The sequence below is a fragment of the Podarcis vaucheri genome (genome assembly GCF_965113315.1).
Source record: "Podarcis vaucheri genome assembly, chromosome: 3".
Taxonomy (NCBI): Eukaryota; Metazoa; Chordata; class Lepidosauria; order Squamata; family Lacertidae; genus Podarcis; species Podarcis vaucheri.
In genome coordinates, this window is record NC_138761.1 from 400,745 (window position 1) to 418,634 (window position 17,890).

Below are 17,890 nucleotides of genomic sequence, written 5' to 3' on the forward strand. Positions count from 1 at the left end.
ATTATTTATTGAATTTCTATAGTGCCCTTCATCCAACGATCACAGGGCAGTTCACAACATTAAAGGAAGTGCCAGTCACGGCAGAGCCTGATTCTCTTCAGATCCTGGTTGATTCCTGTGGCCCAAGGATGCTCACTGATCTCTTTGCCCACTTTTTGGGCTACCTTCTTGGAACAAACCCAGGGCACTTTACAGAAAAATCAGTGCAACACAGGACAAAAAACCCAGCAGCCCTATTACATTTAAAGCAGAGTATTGTCAGCTCCTCACAAAGGGCCTATCCAAAGGTCTCCTTTTCTCTGGGCTTATTATTCCTGCTAAACTTTTGTCCAGGCTTGTGTCAGATTATAGGGGGGGGGGGCGGGCGGGTCAGGTGAAGACCACCACAAGCCTGCTGTCTCCTGTTCCTCTTGGACCAGCAAAAATGAGAGCCTTCCTGGCCAAGGGTCTGTCATGGAGGCAGCTAAGATTCCTGCCTTGCAGGGGGCTGGACTGGATGACCCTCGGGGTCCCTTCCGACGCTACGGCCCTGTGATTGGGGGTGTCAGTGTGCGGGGGGGGGAGTCACTGCCTTCAGCCAAGCGGCTCCTTGCTGCCCCTTAAAAGCTGGGGGGGGGGCTGTGGCCCCAATCAACGGGCCCGAGAGACCCACAGCTCGCTTGGCGAAGGCGCCTCGCCGGCTGCTTCGGTTGCGTTGCCCTTGGGGCCTTTCGCGGGTCCGACGCGTGTCTCTGCGTTCCCACGCCTCCCGACCCGCCGCGGGAGGAACAAAGAAGCTGCGCGCGGCGCCTCGGCCGCCAGGGGGCGCGGCAGCCCCTTTCCCGGCGAGGCGCGCGGAGGAAGTGACGTCGGCGGCACCCGCGGAGGGGGCGGGGCTCGCGCGGTTCCGCTCGTCGCGGCCAGAGGGGCGGCGGGGCGGGAGCGCGAAGGCGAAGGGGCTCCCGAGGCTGCGACGCCCGCGGCGAGCGGATGAACGAGGCGGGGAAGAGCCGCCGCCAACGCCGCCGGGAGAGCTTCCGCGTCGCGGGACGGAAGTGACGTCAGGGGCTTGCGGTCATCGCTGCGCGCCCGTGGCGGCCGCCATCTTGGCTGCTGGGGCCGCCGCTGCTGCTTCGGCCGGAGACCGGCTTCGGCGAGCGAGAGGTGAGGCGCGGGCCGGAGTCGCCAGGCCGGGGCCAAAGACGCCTCCGCGGCGCCGGGCGGAGCGGACGGGCCTCGTTCTCCGCGGAAAGAGGAGCGCCTGGCCCCGCCCCTTCCTGAAGGGGGGCGGGTCTCCCGCTCGGGGGTCTCGCCTGCCCGGCGGGGGGGGGACGTGGCCCCCGAGATGCGGCCCCCGATGCAGGTCTCTGGCGGGGGGGGGGAGCGGCCCTGGCCAGGCAGCAAGTGCAGGTCCGGGATCCCACTGGATCCCCAGCACATCACCTCTGGGCGCCCAAGCTGATCCTTGGGAGGGACCCGAAGGATCCTCTAGTCCATCGCCCTGCGACGCAGGATCAGGCAGCTGTCCCTTGCAGAGATCGAACCTGCAGCCCTGGCGGTATCAGCACCAGCCTCTCACCAGCTGAGCTGTCCAGGCTGTCCAGCAGGGCATTAAACTCTCCAGATTAATCTGCGGCACTTGATCGATTGCCCACTTTAAGGGGTAATTAAGGTAACAAAAACCATTCAGGGATCTCAGATGAATGAGTCAATCCGTATCTGACAGAATGAAATAAAAGCAGGCTATGTTAAGAGTGGCCTGCTCTGGTCCAGGGGGTCACAAAGAGTTGGACACGACTAAACAACTGAACAACAACAACAATGTTAAGAGTGCATGTGCAACAGCCCGTCTTATTTTGCTATGTAACATAGCCAGTGGGGAGATTTTCCCTTGTCTCGTGAGCTTTGAATCCTTCCTGGCTTTGCGACATTTATTTTTGCAGTTGAGCTTCACCTCAGCCCCATGGATGCTCCAACCTGTTAGGGAAGAGCAGGCTGCTGTGCCCCCTGAGGAGTCCAAATGATGTGAGGAGCCTCCCTGAGTGCAGAAGGTTTCCTGTTGCTGAAGCAAAGGGCCCACAGCCCCCCCCCCCACCTTCTGCTCACACAGTGATGGTGCATGGAGAGGACAGCCAGCCTAAGAGACCAGAGCTCAAATTCCCACAACAAGGAAGCTCACTGGGGGAGCTTGGGTCATTCACTGCCTCAGCCTAACCCACCTCACAGGGTGGTTGTGAAACTAAAATTCATTTACAGTGGTACCTCAGGTTACATACGCTTCAGGTTACAAACGCTTCAGGTTAAAGACTCTGCTAACACAGAAATAGTGCTTCAGGTTAAGAACTTTGCTTCAGGATGAGAACAGAAATCGTACTCCGGCGGCGTGGCGGCAGCAGGAGGCCCCATTAGCTAAAGTGGTGCTTCAGGTTAAGAACGGTATCAGGTTAAGAACAGACCTCCGCAACGAATTAAGTACTTAGCCCAAGGTACCACTGTATTTATTCGTTTTATTTCTTAAAATTGTACACCGCCCTTCATTTGAAGATCTCAGTGTGGTTTACTTAAGGAAGAATTTCATAGATCATTTTATGAAACCCAAGGTAACTATAATAAAACGCTAGGTTTATACTAGTTATTTGGCTCACATTACATTTCCACAGTTTTTCTAATACTGGAAAATTACCATCTAGATGCTATATAGTTTATTATAGTAGTAACCTCCTACATAAAACCCTGATGTTGTGAGAACATGTTCTTGGCAAAAGGAAGTCCCCCCCCCAAAAAAAAAGCATGTTCAAAATAAGTAGAATAATTTAGCCCCAGTGACATTTATGTGAGCTCCTTGGAGGAAAACATGGGATCTAAATGCGATACAATAATTAAAACAGCGCCGTTTCTTTCATCTGCTTATTTGATCTGAGATGACTGTCCTCCCCACAGCTTTCCTTCTTCCTTTGCCTCTCTCTTTCACAGGCAGGTCCCAGTGCAAGATGGGAGTTGCACCTGCCTGAGTCACTGTGGTGCCTTCATGGACCCTTGCCCCACGCCAAGCTGTGCCATGGGGATAGCCAGGGAAGCCGCAGACCGAGCAGATGGATGTGCCAGCCGTATCCTTTGCATGGAGCCTTGCCGTAGAGACCCTTGCTGGGGCGGGCAGAACTATCCTGCCCCAGAAGCGCTGGCCTCGGCGGGAGCAGCGTGTCTGAGCGAGGCAAGCACAGCAGCAGCAGCAATAGGCCCCCCTACGGAAAGCTGCCCACAGGAAGAATGGCCCAAGCCCCAGAGCCCCCCCTGCAAGAAGAGTGGCCTAGAGACCAAAGGCAAGCTGCCTTCTACACAGCTGAAGGGGCAAGCAGAGGAGACAGGCGCTCGGGAAGCCCTTGGTACGTCTCTAGGGCCAGTGGCTGGGATCCTGTAAGCCACCTGCAGAAGGAGGCTGGCAGAAGGGGACTCCCCAACCCCAAGGCCTCCTGGAAGCCGCTTCTGAGTGTTTTGCAGGACCGGATTAAGACCTTTAGAGGCCCTAAGCACTTAGAAGATTTTGGTGCCCCCATGTGTATTGAATTCAAAATAGAAACAGTAATTAACCATAAAATAAAAAAATATTTTTGAAATGAAATGAAACTGAGAAAATGAACTCTCATCGGATTGATCTGTGACCAGCTAACCTGTGACCATTTCTATGGTGCCCACCTTCCCTTGAGGCCCTAAACGGGGCTTATTTTGCTTAATCCAGACTTTGGGGACCCTCTGGGCTCTGCCTGGGAGGGGGGCCAGGGCTTGCTGAAGGAGCTGCAAAATTAGGCACAGGCCCCTTGGGCAAGCAGGTCCTCCTTACTGAACATGCCTGGGAAATGGGGGAGGGGGGTCCTTCTTCCATTATGCCCTGCAGGGAGATAATCTGGTGCAGAAGGAGGGGGTTCAAGTGGGGGGGGATGAGGGGGCAGGTTCTGCCTTTATCTTAGGGAGGGTGATGCCTTTGGGGAGTTGTGGGAAGGAGGGAGTTGGGGCAGCATCACAGCACCTGAAATCTCTGCAGAAATGGTTCTGATGAGGAGGCTGATGAGATTCTGGGGAGGATTTGGGTAGAACCTGTAACTCCGCAGGGACTGGGAGGAGCGCTGAGGAAGACCCTGAGGTCCCAGGCAAGCTGGATGAGCAGCTGCTGGACTTCACAGTTAAGGACACAACCACACGTACACTCTGTGATCACTGCCACGGTCACAGTGTGGTGCAATGCTTGGAGCATTGGACTAGGACTTGGGAGACCAGGGGTTGAATCCACGCTCAGCTGTGAAGCTCACTGGGTAACCTTGAGAGCCAGTCACTGCCCCTCGGCCTCACCTAGCTCACAAGGTGGTTGTGTGAATAAAATGAGTGGAGATCTGCCCCCATGACCTTGAGCCCCTTGGAGGAAAAGGTCGGATATAAATGAAATATTTAAATAAGTGCAGCAAGGATGGTTTTTTGCGAGAGGAGGAGCTCCCATCGGCTTGACTAGGAAGGCTTTTTTTGTTAACCCTAATTACAGTGCTAATGAGGTCTTTTTTGCTAGGGTTGCCGTGTGTGTGGAGAAGTTAATCCTTCTCTACCTGTGTGCTGCAGTCCTGACAAAATGACCCCTGCCAAGAAAGAGGCCATGTGCAGCCCTCCGTATAAAAATAAGTCCATCCCTCTGGCTCCCTGTCCTCAGACCTGGCAGGCTTCAGTTGTGGGGAGCTGAGGCTGGAAGTGGGGGAGGGGAGGCAGGAGCTGGGAGCCCTCTTCCGCCTGGCATGGCAGCGGCTACTTCCCTAACCTGGCCCTTCCTTTTCCAAGCAGATGGACTCTGCGCTTCCCCAGAGGCAGCCTTGGTTCCTGCCAAAGAGCAGCCGGCAGCTCTCCCATCCGCCCAGAAGCGCCCGCGTGGTCGCAGGCCCCGCAAGAAGAGAGGCGTTGCCGGCAGAGGCCCTGACCGCCAGGAGCCCCAGGGACCCCCCGAGGCCCCCGGGCCTTCGGAGAACGGCCCGCCCCTGCCTGTGAAAGTGCCGAAGAAGCGGGGGCGCAAGTCCAAGGCGGAGCTGCTCCTGAGGAAGCTGTCGCAGGGACTGGAGTGTCAGGCGCCCGAACCCCTCTACCAACAGAAGCTACTGGCCGGTGATGGAGGGCTGGACTGTCTGGAGACGACGCCCGGGGGGCGCCCAAAGCGGAGGGCAGCAAAAGTGTAAGCGAGAGGCGTTGACGGGCAGGGGGAGGAACTCACTGGTAGCTCTTTACTACTGAGCAGGAGTGGCACTGCCTTCTTAGGCCCAGGGAGAAAGGAGGCAGCGATGGCCACCAGCTTGGAAGGCTTTAAAAGGGGATTGAATGTAAAGAGAGGCTGCTTGATCAGGCCTGTTGCCCATTGAGCCCAGACTCCTGTTCTCACGGTGACCAAATGCCCCAGGGAACCTAGGAATCTAGATAGACTGCCTCTGGACTTGGAGATTCTAGAACAACAGGAGAAAAAACTGCTGGATTAAGTCAGCGGCCTATCTAGTCCAGGATCCTGGTCTCTTTTTTCCCCCAAATTTTTTTATTGCTTTTTCACAAAATTTTATACACAGATAAACAAATAAACCAACAAACATAAGTCACAACCTTAATCACTTAACATCCATCTTTCTTTCCAGTTCAGCATTAAACATATTAATTCATCATATTACATATTTAAATCCTAAGCCTATCTGGTGTTTGCAAGCTTTTCCAATTAGTCTAAAGCTTCAAACCTTTTGTCCAACTTTTCTATGCTTGCTGTATTACGATTTAAACAATCTGTAATAGCATTCAGTATTGTAAATGATTCCTCAAAGGGTTGATTTTTAGAGCCGCGTCTTGTTTTGTCTGCATAATAAACATAATGGCTTAGGAATTCCAAGGTCGGTCCCACAGCCTGGTGTAGTGAGAGGAAAAAACAGATTCCCTCCACCAGTCCCACAGGTGCCAGCCAGACAGCAGCCTCCCTGTTCTTTAAAAACAGGCTGAGAAGAGAGAATTCCCCCCCCCCAAGTCCCCCTTTTTTCTTTTTTCTTTAAATATTTGTAGTCAATCCTAAAAGGAAAAGACACTTTTGGACATTTTAAAGTATAACCAGGCAGCCGCAGGATACAATGTAGCAAAGTCAGTGGGAACAGAGATGAAATGTTTCCTCTTCCATTGTGACGTCACAATAAAGACTAGCCTTCCCTCCCGGGGGGGGGCGGGGGGGTCCGCTACAGAATGTAGGAGCCTCTTTACTCAATACCGCAGTCTTCTTTAAAACAATTTCCCCCTCTTCCCTCTGGAGAAGGGGGGGGGGGCAGAAGTTTGCCTGCAAAGTTTCAAATATCTTTTTTCCTTTAAGGCTTCGGTCTTTGCATACCGATTCTAAGTTCCTCCAACAAAAGGGACGACCTCCGTTTTTAAATCCCTTTTTCCCCGCTGATTTTTTTCGAATTAGTACTTTGTTTTACTTACAGTTCCCAATTTTAAGTCTTTTCTCCAAGAAGGAATTGGCCCCTCACGATCACCAGTCTCAGAGCTTGGCGCTTTGAAGGAAGCAATTGTTTCCGCTGTGCCGCGTCTCCAACCCTGCTCGCTCTCAGGGCCCTTCCAAGCTTACCGGGGAGCGGGGGAGTCACGAAAAGGCACCCACCGGATCTCCAGGTCCTCAGAACGCCCAATCTGAGGGTTTTTTTGGGGAACCACAATGCTCTCGTGGCCTCCCCCTACTTCAAAGCCCTGGGGCTCTTTCGGCTGAAAGAGCTCCCAACTGCCATTACTGAGCGACCAACCGGAAGGCAGTCCAGCATCCTGTTCTCACAGGAGTTGAGCACAAGAGGCCCACTCTCCTCTTCAGCCCCTGGACTTCTGAAGCGTTGCTGCTTCCAACTGGAGGCAGAGCTGAGCCACCGTGACTAGTAGCCATTGCTAGCCATGCATGGAATCATGGGTTCATTCTCCTCTATAGATGGGTTTAATCCTCTTTTAAAGCCATCCCAGTTGGGGGAGGAGAAGGCCGTCAGCGGCTACTGGCTACCATGGCTGTGTTCTGCCTCCCCATCAGAAGCAGCAGCGTCTCACTCTCAGATTCTGGGAGTCACAGGTAGGCAGGGGGCTCCCCTGCTCCAGACACGCTGGGGGCTTATCTGTGGAGCATCAGCTTGGCCCCCTGAGAACAGGATGCTGGATTAAAGGAACCTTTGGGCTGATCCAGGCACCTCTCCTCCTGAGCAGGTCAGGACTTCCTAAGAGGTTTTCAAGACGTGGGGAAGGGGATTCCACAGGGGCCTCACCTGGTTGCAGAACCACCGACACCTGTGACCTCATGGAGTTGGGGCCAAGCGGAGCCTGTTTTCTGATGGGCTTTCAGTGGAAGCTGTCCTCTGGTTGTTTGTGTTTTGAATCGAGCAAAAACCAAGTGGGAAAAGATTAAAGAAATCCTAGTCAACAAATTGTACGGCATAATTAATTGACTCTGCAGATATCTGCATGCAAGGCAAAGTTCTGCAGAATGATGCAGAGAGAGGAGGGAGCTGGCGCTGGCACTCGGTAGAGTCTGTGTCACAATAACTGGACAAAGACACTTAAGAATTCCAGAATTTGTCTAATCCTCTTTTAAAGCCACCCAGGTTGCTAGTCCTCACTTCCTCTCATGGGAGCTTCCAGAATTTGTGTGGCACTTGGAGCTGCAGGACTTCTGCAAGCAGCACTTTGGCCCAGAGGACGGGGAGGGGCTGGACCCAGGCGGGCTGTGTTTGGGGCCTGCCGCAGCCCCACCCTGCTCCCACCCTTCTGGGGTGTCTTGTGACCATTTGTCCCTGCTCCCTCCCCTTCGGCCTGCAGAGCCCTTCTGTACCTGCAGGAGCTGGCCGAAGAGTTGACCTCTGTGTACCAGCCGCCCGCTTGCAGCGAGCCCTTGGACAACGCCCCGCGGCCGGAGGAGCCCAGTCGGAAGCGGCGAGGCCGGAAGCCCCAGAGCCAGAAGCGGGAGAGCGAGGAGGATGCGGATTTCAACCCCTCGGAGGAAGGGCTCTTGCAGGAAGAGGAGGAGGAGGAAGAGGACAGCGACCTGCGGCTCAGCGAGGTCTCCGACTCCGACCTGGAGCCCGGCCTGCGTGGAGCAGCGGTGACTATCTTGGTGGTCTGCTCAGAGGCCTCTGTGAATGAGGAGGAAGCCCGGCCCTTCTCTGGGGGCTGCTGGCTCGGGAGGGTGGGCTCCATGGGCCTCTGTCCCTGACCCCCTCCTCCTTCTCCCCAGAGGCCCAAGAGCCACTGCCGAGGGTTTGCGTCCAACGGCTTACACAACTCCGTCATGGCCCCCATCTGGAAGGCGCTCTCCGTCACCCACCGCGTGTAAGTTGGGGGCTGCCTGCCCCACTTTGCCTTGCTGGTGGGGGAACTGAAGCACAGGAATGGGGGAATGGGGGGGGAGGAAAGGGGAGGGTCCCTGCCTTGCAACTGTGCTGCTGCTTCCGCCACCGGGACAGAGCTCAGCTCCTTTACTGTATGGCCCTACAGTACGGAAAGGAGCTGCGCTCATTGTACTGCCCTTCAAACAATACGATCGGGGGGGGGGGGGAGAGACTGTGCGCCTGAAACATTCAGGCTGGTGCGGGTTCCAGGGACTCCAGCTGGGACCCCGAGGGCGAAGACTGCTGTGTCCCAAAAGCAAGGAAGGATTGGACTCTGATTAATAGAATACACACGAGACTTAACCAGCAAGACTCTGGGAGGGGTGGCAATAATAATCCTGTCCAGCCCTTGGCCCAGGTCGTTTTATTCACAAAAGAACTTTTTACACAGTCTTCGTAAGAACCAATCGGATTTCCTCTGAGCATTTCAAAAAAACCCACGTGGGAGAAAGTCAGATCAGAAGAAATCCTGTTAACTACAAAGACTACTTTGAGCATGCAGACATATCTGAGAGTAAATAAAACAGGACTAGAGGAAGGAAAACCCCGGAGGTCATAAACAAGCAGTAAACATGAGGGGAAGGATGGCAAGGAAGATAGGTAGCTTTATCACCTTCATGTGAAACTGTTTCCTGGCCCTAAGATTAACAAAACCAAGGAAGGGTATAATAGAAGCTACCTACTATCTTTGTGACCCAGGATGCCTGGTGAACAACCGGCCTGTGTGTAGAATGCTTGTGTGTGCCTGCCAGGCAGAGAAATAGGACAGAGACGCAGAGGCGTGGATTGAGCAGAAATCATATCAAAATGGCTCAAGCCCAGGCAACGCAAGGCTTTCATTGCTGACACAAATGGCTTGCTCCATATTTCATAATTCCTCATAGCAATCCCTCCTGATCACTACAGAGGACTGCCTGGGTTTGTTCCTGCCCTCGTGATGCTGTCGCCCTCTGGGCTGGCCCCATTCCCTGCTGCAGTTCTCTCTCACGCCATGTGGCTGTGTTTGCTTGCAGGCGGGAGCAGCTCTACTCCCCCTGGGAGTTTCCAGAGTGGGTGCCCTCTGCCCGGAAGTGGGTCTTCCTCTCGGAGAGGTGAGTGGCCTCCTGACAAAGAAGGGGGGGCAGGTGCCAGTAACTCTGAAGAACATCTGGACCCAGGTTGGCAGTTGCAATAATGGGGGGGGAGCGCATGCTGGGGAGAGAGAGGGTGCCCCGTGTGGCATGCCCTCTGGGCCCTTTGCCACTGCTGCCGCCACCAGCAGCAGCAGGAGGAGCCCCAAATCTCCACCAGGAAAGAGGCCGCTTTGCATGGGCAGCCCTGCTTCTTGCGAGAGCCCAAAGGGGTCAGGGGGTGTGCGTGTGTCAAGGAGATCCTTGGAGTGAGTTTCCCCTCTTTCCTCCTTCCTCTTCCAAAGCGAAGCTGAGGAATACCTCCCCAGCGAGACCAAGTCCCCGCTCTTCTGCATCAAGCGCGAAGGCCTCCACGAAGAAAGCAGCGTCCTCTACCGGATCAACAGGTGCCGGTCACTTTATGTAAATGTCTCTCCCGCCGTTCAGCCGAGAGTCCATCTCACAGTACTTGAAGAGCCTGGGAACCGCCTGTGGGATTGGGCCAAGGGCCCCAGGAGTCCAGCTCCCTGCTCTCAGTTGCCTGTGGGAAACCAGCCAGCAGGTTCTGAGCACAAGAGCAAATCACCCGTCCTGGGGCTTCCAAAGCCTGGCTCTGGAGGCAGAGAAGGAGCCAGTGAGAGCCCTCTCCTCCTCCAGGAATTTGCCTAATCCTCTTGGTGGTCATCTGCCCTGTTTGAAGGGAGACTCCCGGCCTGTGAGCCCCTTGGCAAGACGCCCCCTCCTCTTTCCCCTCTGGCAGGTTCAACGCCTTGCAGCCCCACGAGGAGCGCCTGGACGTCACCTTCTTTGTGGGGGGTCCCGTCTGGGCCATGGAGTGGTGCCCCACCCCAGAAGGCGCCCCGGCCTCCCAGTACGCAGCCATCTACTGCAATCCTGGCATGGACGACCGGCACAGCTTGGCGGGGACCCACGCGGGGCCAGCGCTGCTCCAGCTCTGGGAGCTGGGGCCCCTCCAGCAAGAGGCAGGGTGAGTGGGGAGCCCCCAGCCCCCCTGCAGCGCTCCTTGGCCCTGCCTCCCCCCAGCCTTAGCCCCAGGGCAGCCTGGTGGCCACCCAGTGGAGCTCAGCCGGGACATGTCCTGATCTCCAGGGACGCCTGGGCAAGGCGGGAGGGCAGGCGAGGAGGGGCTTTCTCTGCCGCAGGACCAGAGAGGCTGGCACCTGTGAGCTGGGCCTCTCTGGGCCCCTGGCATGAAAGAGGGCACAGGTGGGGGGGGAGTGAGGAGCTGCCACAAGGAAGACCGGACCAACGCGCTTGCTGCTGCTCTGGAGGGGAGGATTCAAGTTCCCAGAAAGGAGATTCCGAGGAAACCTCAGGAAGGCCTTCCTGCCAGTGTGGTGTAGTGGTTAAGAGCGGTGAACTCGTAATCTGGGGAACCGGGTTCGCGTCTCCGCTCCTCCACATGCAGCTGCTGGGTGACCTTGGGCCAGTCACACTTCTGTGAAGTCTCTCAGCCCCACTCACTTCACAGAGTGTTTGTTGTGGGGGAGGAAGGGAAAGGAGAATGTGAGCCGCTTGGAGACTCCCTAGGGTAGTGATAAAGCGGGATATCAAATCCAAATTCCTCTTCTTCAGCAGCAGTGGACTGAGCTCCCTCCCTTGCTCTGCAGAGGTTGGGGGGCCGCCTGCCAGAGATGCTTTAGCTGTCACCCCTTTGCTGGAGGGGGTTGGGCTATATGACCCCTGGGGTCCCTTCTGTGATTCCTCTCGAAGACGTGGCCGCGCTGCTCTGCTGGAGTCTGAATGGCCACGCTGCACCTGTGCTATGACCGCCTCTCCCTGCCTTCTCTCCCCTTCCCAGGTCAGCCACCAAGCCGGGACTGGCCTATGGCATTGCCACCGACCACGGCTGCATCTGGGATATGAAGTTCTGCCCCAGCGGCGCCTGGGAGCCCCCGGCCACCCGCCACAAGGTACGGGGGGGGCGTCTCTGGGCACCCCCTTCCCAGTGCGCTTGAGAGAGAGCACAGAGGCTGCCGGGGGGGGGGCAGGCTGGCAAGGCCGGCTGCTTGCTGGGCCCCACAGCGTGGCGTCTCCCAGCTCTCTTTCCTGTCCCCAGCAGTCGCCCTCCCAGATGAGCCGCCTGGGGCTGCTGGCCGTGGCCTTCTCTGACGGCAAGGTGCTGCTCTACAGCCTGCCTCACGCAGAGGACCTGCGTGGCTCCCGGAGAGCCCAGGTAACAGGTAGGAAGAGCCGCGAAGGGTCACGGGGAGGGCTGGGCGCCAGGGCTGGGCCAGTGTGGTTCCCTTGGCGGGTGGCAAGGAGCTCCCCCCTTTCTTTCTCTCCTTGCCTGGTGTTTTGCCAGCTCAGGGCTGTTTTATGGGGTGGCGGAAACGTTCTGGCAGAGGCAGCTGCCCCCTCCCTGGTGGGGCTGGGGGGGGTGAGCAGCGGCCTGGGTGCTCAGCCAGCCGTATCAGCTAATGAGCCTTGTAATGATATCTGTCTGCAGGAGTGATGGATGAGGCCGCAGGCAGGCGGCCTTGGGGGTGCTCAGCCCTGCCTCCTCAGGGGGGGATAAAGGAGGCTCGGCCCCACCTCCCTCTCCAGACACGCCCTCCATGAGACGCCACTGCTCAGCCCTCTGCCTGGCAGTGCCTTCGAGGGCATCTCTGGCTGACAGCTGGCTCCCTGGCAGAGGTGCAGCCAGCCAGCCTCCCCCCCACCCAATCTCCATCTCCTGGTCCAAGGAGGGCCTTGGAGGAGGCGGCTGCTGCCCCAGCCCAAGAGTCCTCCCCCCCCCCGGCCTGCTTCAAAGAGATCCCTCAATCCTTCTGAAGCAACTGCTCCACTGCCACCCTAAGAGCTATCAGGCAATTTCTCTGCCGGTGCCTTTTAGAAAAGGTCTCTTTTACAAGGCAGGGGCTCCAGCCAGCCTGAGTCAGGAAATGAGGGTGCTGCCTGCGGATGGGTCTAGAGCACTGGGGGGGGGGGGCTTTGGCTTGAGCAGCCTGAGAATCCTAACCTTGCTTGCGTCAGGTAGGAGGGGGCAGTCTGGCTTGGCTGAGGTGGGGGTGGGGGGCGCTTTCTCTCACCCCATGGAGGCTGCTCCCGGCCTCACAGCATCTCTCCCTCCTCCTCCTCCTAGGTGGGTCCTCCCCCCGGCACACCATTTGCAAGGTAAGTCCTGGATCTCTTGGAGCCGCACCCTGAGCCCTCCAAGCTGCCCCTGTTCTGAGGGGCAGGGGCAAAGGGGGCTCCCTGAGCTTGCCCGTGTGCAGCCAGCTGCCTCCCTCATTGGTCCAGCTGCAGCTCTGGAAAGGCTGAAGCCCCCTTTGCATGGGGGTCGGGAGGTCAGTCCTGAGTGTGCCAAGGTGGCCCCCGACCCTTGAGTTTCCGTGGGGCTCCTTCTCTGGCCTCCCCCCCCCCAACTGCTCCTCCTCCTCCATCCCTGCAGGTCCAGTGCGTGGCCTCCCTGCAGGTGGGGGCCATCCAGGCCGGGAGCCCCTCCCAATGCGGACAGTGCCTCAGCTTGGCCTGGATGCCGGCGAAGCCCCACCAACGCCTGGCAGCTGGATTCTATGATGGTGAGAGGGGAAAGCCCTGCAGCTGAAACTGGAGGGTGGGGGGGGGGGAATGTGTGTGTCCCCCAGCACAGGCTCCCAATCCCAGCCGCCTCCTCGGAAGGTGATGCGCCCCCCACCTCCTCTGGCCGCTTGTCAGGGATGCTTGAGTTCTGATTCTTGCTTTCCAGCCGTTGGGCTGGATGACCCTTGAGCTCCCCTCCAATTCCACTCTTCTCTGCCTGCCCCCCCCCCTTCCAGGCACAGTGGCCCTCTGGAACCTGGCCAGCCGCTCCCTGCTGCAGCGAGTGCGCCAGCCGGACGGCTCCCTCAAGCTCTACCCCTTCCACTGCTTCCTGGCCCACGACCACGCCGTGCGCAACATCCAGTGGTGCAAAGCCAACAGGTGGGGGCCGGGCTTAGCGGGGGGGGGACTTCCTCCAGCCTCCTTCTCCTGGCTGCCTGGGGGGAGACCCCCAAAGGGACCAAGCCCAGACTGGGTCAACCCTGCCAGCGGTTGGGCCTCGCCAGGACCTCCGTCGCTGAGCCGCCTCCCCCTTCCTTGCCCCAGCAACTTCATGGTGACGGCCGGGAACGACCGCAAGATCAAGTACTGGGACCTGCGGCGGCTGTACGAGCCGCTCCAGAGCATCAAGCGCTTTCTGAGCACGGAGATCGCCTGGCTGCTGCCCTACAGCGGCATCACGGTGGCCCAGGACAACTGCTATGCCTCGTGAGTGCGGAGAGGGGAGGGCTGCTGGCCAGGACGACCGGGCTCTGCCTCCCCGTTGCTGGAATCCTCAAGGGGGGAGGGGGCTGTGGCAGCTGAAATCCAGGGGGTCTGCTTGGCCACGGTGCTTTTCTGTGCGGGGCAGAGGGTGCCCTTGTTCTGAAGACCTGCCAACCCCAGCAGGCGTCAGGCTGGCTCCCATGAAATTCATGAGCTGTTCTGGGATGGCAGTGGGGAGGGGGCAGGAATTAAGAAGAGCTTTCTGACGATGAGGCCTGTTTGGCAGGGGAATGGTCTGCTTCCCGCCCCGCCTCGTTCTTCACCCGGCCCCCCTCTTGCATTGCAGGTACGGCCTGTGTGGGATCCACTACCTGGACGCCGGCTACCTGGGCTTCCGGGCCTACTTTGTGGCCCCTCGGAAGGGCACCGTGTGGGTAAGCGGGGTCTCCTCTGCCTCGTGCGTTGGAGGGCAACCTTGGGGCACTGGGGGCCCTCTTATTTCTGGGGAGGGGGGAATGAAGAAGGGGGTGGGCCCAGGTGACGTCCCTCCCTCCCTCCTCTTTCAGAGCATCTCTGGATCTGACTGGCTCAACACGGTGGCTGCTGGAGACGTCACGGGGGAGTTGGTGGCGGCCATGATGCCTGACCTGTCTGTCAACCCGCACAACGTCAAGCGTCCGTCGGAGCGCCGATTTGTAGGTGTCGCTGCCGCTGAGCGGGAGGGAGGGAGGGGGGTCCGCAGGGGACTCACAGGCTTTGCCTTCGGTCCGGCAGGGGAGATAGCGAGGCCTGCCCCACCCGTCTAGATCCGGGGTGGGGGGTCCCTGGGGATGAAGGGAGCTGCAGCCCCGTGGATGTAGCCGCAGAATAGTCCAGGCTGGATCCAGTGGGTGGTGGCAGCTGCGTTGGCTGGAGTCCCTCTAGCAGGCGGGTGCTTTCAGCCCCAAGGCCCCCCCCCTTGAGCTCTGAAAAGTCTCTCTGTGCATCACAGGGCATCCCCTTCAAAGGTGGGCTTCTGTTCCCTCTGAGAGAAGGGCTGAGGTCCAAAGGAGCTCCAAGCCTTCATGGCTTCCCTTTCCCCTCAGACGGGTTTGGGTGCAGGGGCTGCTCAGCTGGTAGACCAGGAGACTCTCTGTCTCAGCCGTGGGTCCAAGCCCCACATGGAGTGAAGCCTCTGGCATTGCAGGGAGCTGGATTAGATGGCCCTTGAGGTCCCTTCCAGTGATGATTCCATGAGGCGCTTGGAGTTGGGACCAAAAAGGTCTCTAAAAAGTTGTCATCAGGAAAGGGGACTCCTTTGGGGTGGGTGGGAAGACTCTGGAGCTGGAAAATGTGGGGTGCCTGACTTGGGGCTTCTGGCTCCTGCTGCCTGCGGGGACATGAAACCTCCCACTTGGGGGGAGCCTGGCCTCTTAACGTCAGGGGAGGCAGCTGGATCAGGCCCAAGGGTCCATCTGGGCCAGGCGGCTCTTCCCCACATGGCAAAATTCCCCCAAGACTCTAGGAATGTAGATGGACTGCCTTGGGACCTGGAGGTTCCACAGAGACAGAAGAAGAGCCCCGCTGGATCAGGCGGAGTCCCTTCTAGTCCGGCGCCAACCTGGTGCCCACAGTGGGAAAGCTGCGCCCGGGATCTCCTTTGATTCCGAAGCTGGGCTGCCATTGGGCAGGGCTGTTGTGCCTGGCAGTGCCCCCATGCCCCCCTCCTTCTCACCTTCCGCAGCCCGTCTACAAGGCCAGCCTGCTCCCCTGCGGCCTCCACAACCAGGAGGCGTCGACAGGAGCCCCCGGCGGACGGCTCATGGCCCCCGTGGAGGGCAGGACGTACCAGGAGTCTGTGGCCCAGAACTACATCCTCTTCCGAGACACGGACCTGGTGAGGCCTGGGAGGAAGCGGGGGGCAGGGGGCTGCTTGAACCCCTTATGTCTTCCTGGAGGGGCAACCTGGGTGTGCTGGGGGGGTGGCAGGGTGTCCCCTCCCCAAGTGTCCAGGCTTCCTATCACTGATCCCCAGTGCGCTGCTCTTCTGTGGTGTGTTCCTGGCTGATAAGGCTCCTTCCCAAGCCCATCAATCGCCAGCTGTCAGCAGGAGGCCCCCATGGGATGTAGCTGCAGCCCCCCCCCCACTTGGCCTGGCCCCACCAACTCTCTCAGCCCCCCCCCCTTCCCTCTCCAGAGGAGCTTCAAGAACATCTTCAGGCGGAAAGGGAGGAAGAAGCCCCTCCCGGCGGAAGAGGAGAAGGAGGGGGACGGACTGGGGCGCCTGCAGCTGGAGGCCGTGCACAAGGTGAGCGGGGGGGGGGGGCTCTACCCCTGTGAACTCCAGAGTGGATTACAGTGGTACCTTGGGTTACAGACGCTTCAGGTTACAGACTCCACTTACCTAGAAATAGTGCTTCAGGTTAAGAACTTGGCTTCAGGATGAGAACAGAAATTGTGCTCCGGCAGCAGCGGGAGGCCCCATTAGCTAAAGTGGTGCTTCAGGTTAAGAACGGTTTCAGGTTAAGAACGGACCTCCGGAACGAATTAAGTACGTAACCAGAGGTACCACTGTAGTGAGATCAAGGCGTTGGGGGCCCTGTGAGTCCAGCCTCCTGTTCTCCCCGTGCCCCCAAGGGAAACCCACCAGCAGAATCTGGCACAGGAGCAGCTCTGGCTTGTTTCCAACAACGGACATTTGGAAGCATCATGTCCTGTCTCTGGCTTGCGGGGTCCCATAGCAGCACCAGAGGAACCAGCTAGCGCAGCTTCCTGTCCTCCCAGTGCCCAGCCCAAGGCCTGGGGGGGTCCCAGAGGCAGGGTCCAGGCCAGAGAGCGCTCTCCCGTCTTGGGGGTTCCAGCCACTGGGATTGGGGAGCCTTGCTGGTCCCCAGGCCTAGAGGCAGAGCTGAGCCATCCTGGCCAGAAGCCCCCCAGAACCCTCTCCTCCATGAGTGGCGGTTGTTGCTGCCTCCTGTGGCAGGGAGTTCCGCAGTTTAACTGCGCTGCGTGAAGAAGTTCTTTCTTTTATCTGTTTTGTATCCTCCAACCTTCTTCATGGGGAAACCCAGGCAGGTGGTGGGGTGTCAATAATAATAAAATGACTGTGATGGCGCCCCTGCAAGTTCTTGCCTGGGGGGAGAGAGAGGAGAGTTTTCCCTCGGCCGCTTTCCTCAGGCCTCCCAGAGCTCAGGCTCTTGCTCTCTCTCAGCCCCCTGGATCAGCCCCTCCTGAAGGGAGGGCAGGCTCCGTCCCCCTGTGCGCTTCCCTGCCTGACGCCCTTCCTCCTCTCCCGCAGGTGCGCTTCAGCCCCAACCTGGCCTGCCACACCTGGCTGCTGTCGGGGGGCCAGTCCGGCCTGGTGCGTCTCCACTGCCTCCAGGCCCTGGCCTCCCCCCCCAGCCGCAAGCTCCTCCGGGAGTGCCAGGCTCACTTCAGCGCCATGTTCGACACGGAGGAGCAGGCGGGCAGCCCTGCAGCAGAGCCCCCGGGGGCACACCCCGCCGTCAGCTGAGCACCCCCCCGGCACCGGCAGAAATCGAGGAGGAGGCGGGGATCTCGTTCGAGGCGCCCAGAGCCAAGAGGGCATCTTGCAGGGCACTGACGGACTGGCTGGATCCTGGTTGCATTGTGAGGACGGACACGGAGGAGCCCAAGGAGGGGCCAGACCCCCAGGGAGCTTGTGGGTGCCTCCTTTCCCCTTGGGTGGGGCTGGGAGCCAGAAGCAGCCCCTGCCCCCCAACTGGACATCTCTCCATGACTGTGTGCTTTTGCCTCTGGGGCAGGAGGTGGGTGAGGGGTCTCTCCCAGCCTGCCCTATGTGTGACGCACAGCTCCAGGGCAGGGAGGGGGTTTCTGCCTCCCTTTGGCTGGCCCAGTGGAACAACCCTTTGCCGCCGCCCCCAAATGGGCCGGCTGGGGTGGGCTAGCCACGTGGGGCCCAGACCAGCTCCCTGCTAGACGCATTTGGGGCATTTTGCCCCCGCCAGCTCTTGGGGGGGCACAGCAGCCTTGCTCACATTGAGCTCATTCCTTGTCTTTAACTGTTGTTCTTATTAAAGTGACTTGTTTTGTTTCAAAGGCCGGCTCTTTCTTCTGAGGACACCCCCCCCCCAAATCCCACAGCAGCTGCTGGTTCTCCTGCCAGGAATCTGGCCTGGC

At 58.5% G+C, this 17,890-nt stretch overlaps 1 protein-coding gene across 3 annotated transcripts; it reads left to right on the plus strand.

Moving 5' to 3' along the window:
- The first annotated feature begins 971 nt into the window (after window positions 1-971).
- On the plus strand, window positions 972-17,809 carry GTF3C2 (general transcription factor IIIC subunit 2). Of its 3 annotated transcripts, none has more exons than XM_082217411.1 (19): window positions 972-1,143; window positions 2,957-3,362; window positions 4,798-5,182; window positions 7,822-8,104; window positions 8,237-8,331; window positions 9,404-9,481; window positions 9,805-9,906; window positions 10,260-10,487; window positions 11,322-11,433; window positions 11,583-11,703; window positions 12,606-12,637; window positions 12,915-13,044; window positions 13,282-13,426; window positions 13,592-13,753; window positions 14,097-14,184; window positions 14,317-14,445; window positions 15,474-15,626; window positions 15,927-16,037; window positions 17,028-17,809. In XM_082217411.1, the coding sequence occupies exons 2-19, from the start codon at window positions 3,008-3,010 to the stop codon at window positions 17,241-17,243; spliced, it is 2,925 nt and encodes a 974-aa protein (XP_082073537.1). In that variant the 5' UTR covers window positions 972-1,143; window positions 2,957-3,007; the 3' UTR covers window positions 17,244-17,809. The 3 variants fall into 3 exon arrangements, with proteins under 3 accessions (XP_082073537.1, XP_082073538.1, XP_082073539.1); XM_082217412.1 differs by having other exon boundaries at window positions 980-1,143; window positions 2,953-3,362; window positions 4,801-5,182; XM_082217413.1 differs by having other exon boundaries at window positions 990-1,143; window positions 2,953-3,362.
- The last annotated feature ends 81 nt before the right edge of the window (window positions 17,810-17,890 follow it).

Excerpts from the sequence above, each read along its gene's own strand:
- GTF3C2 (XM_082217411.1), top strand. The coding sequence starts at position 3,008 with ATGGACCCTTGCCCCACGCCAAGCTGTGCCATGGGGATAGCCAGGGAA. Across the intron at positions 10,488-11,321 it reads CCCCTCCAGCAAGAGGCAGG|GTCAGCCACCAAGCCGGGAC; the intron begins GTGAGTGGGGAG and ends TCCCCTTCCCAG. Across the intron at positions 13,045-13,281 it reads GGCAGCTGGATTCTATGATG|GCACAGTGGCCCTCTGGAAC; the intron begins GTGAGAGGGGAA and ends CCCCCCTTCCAG.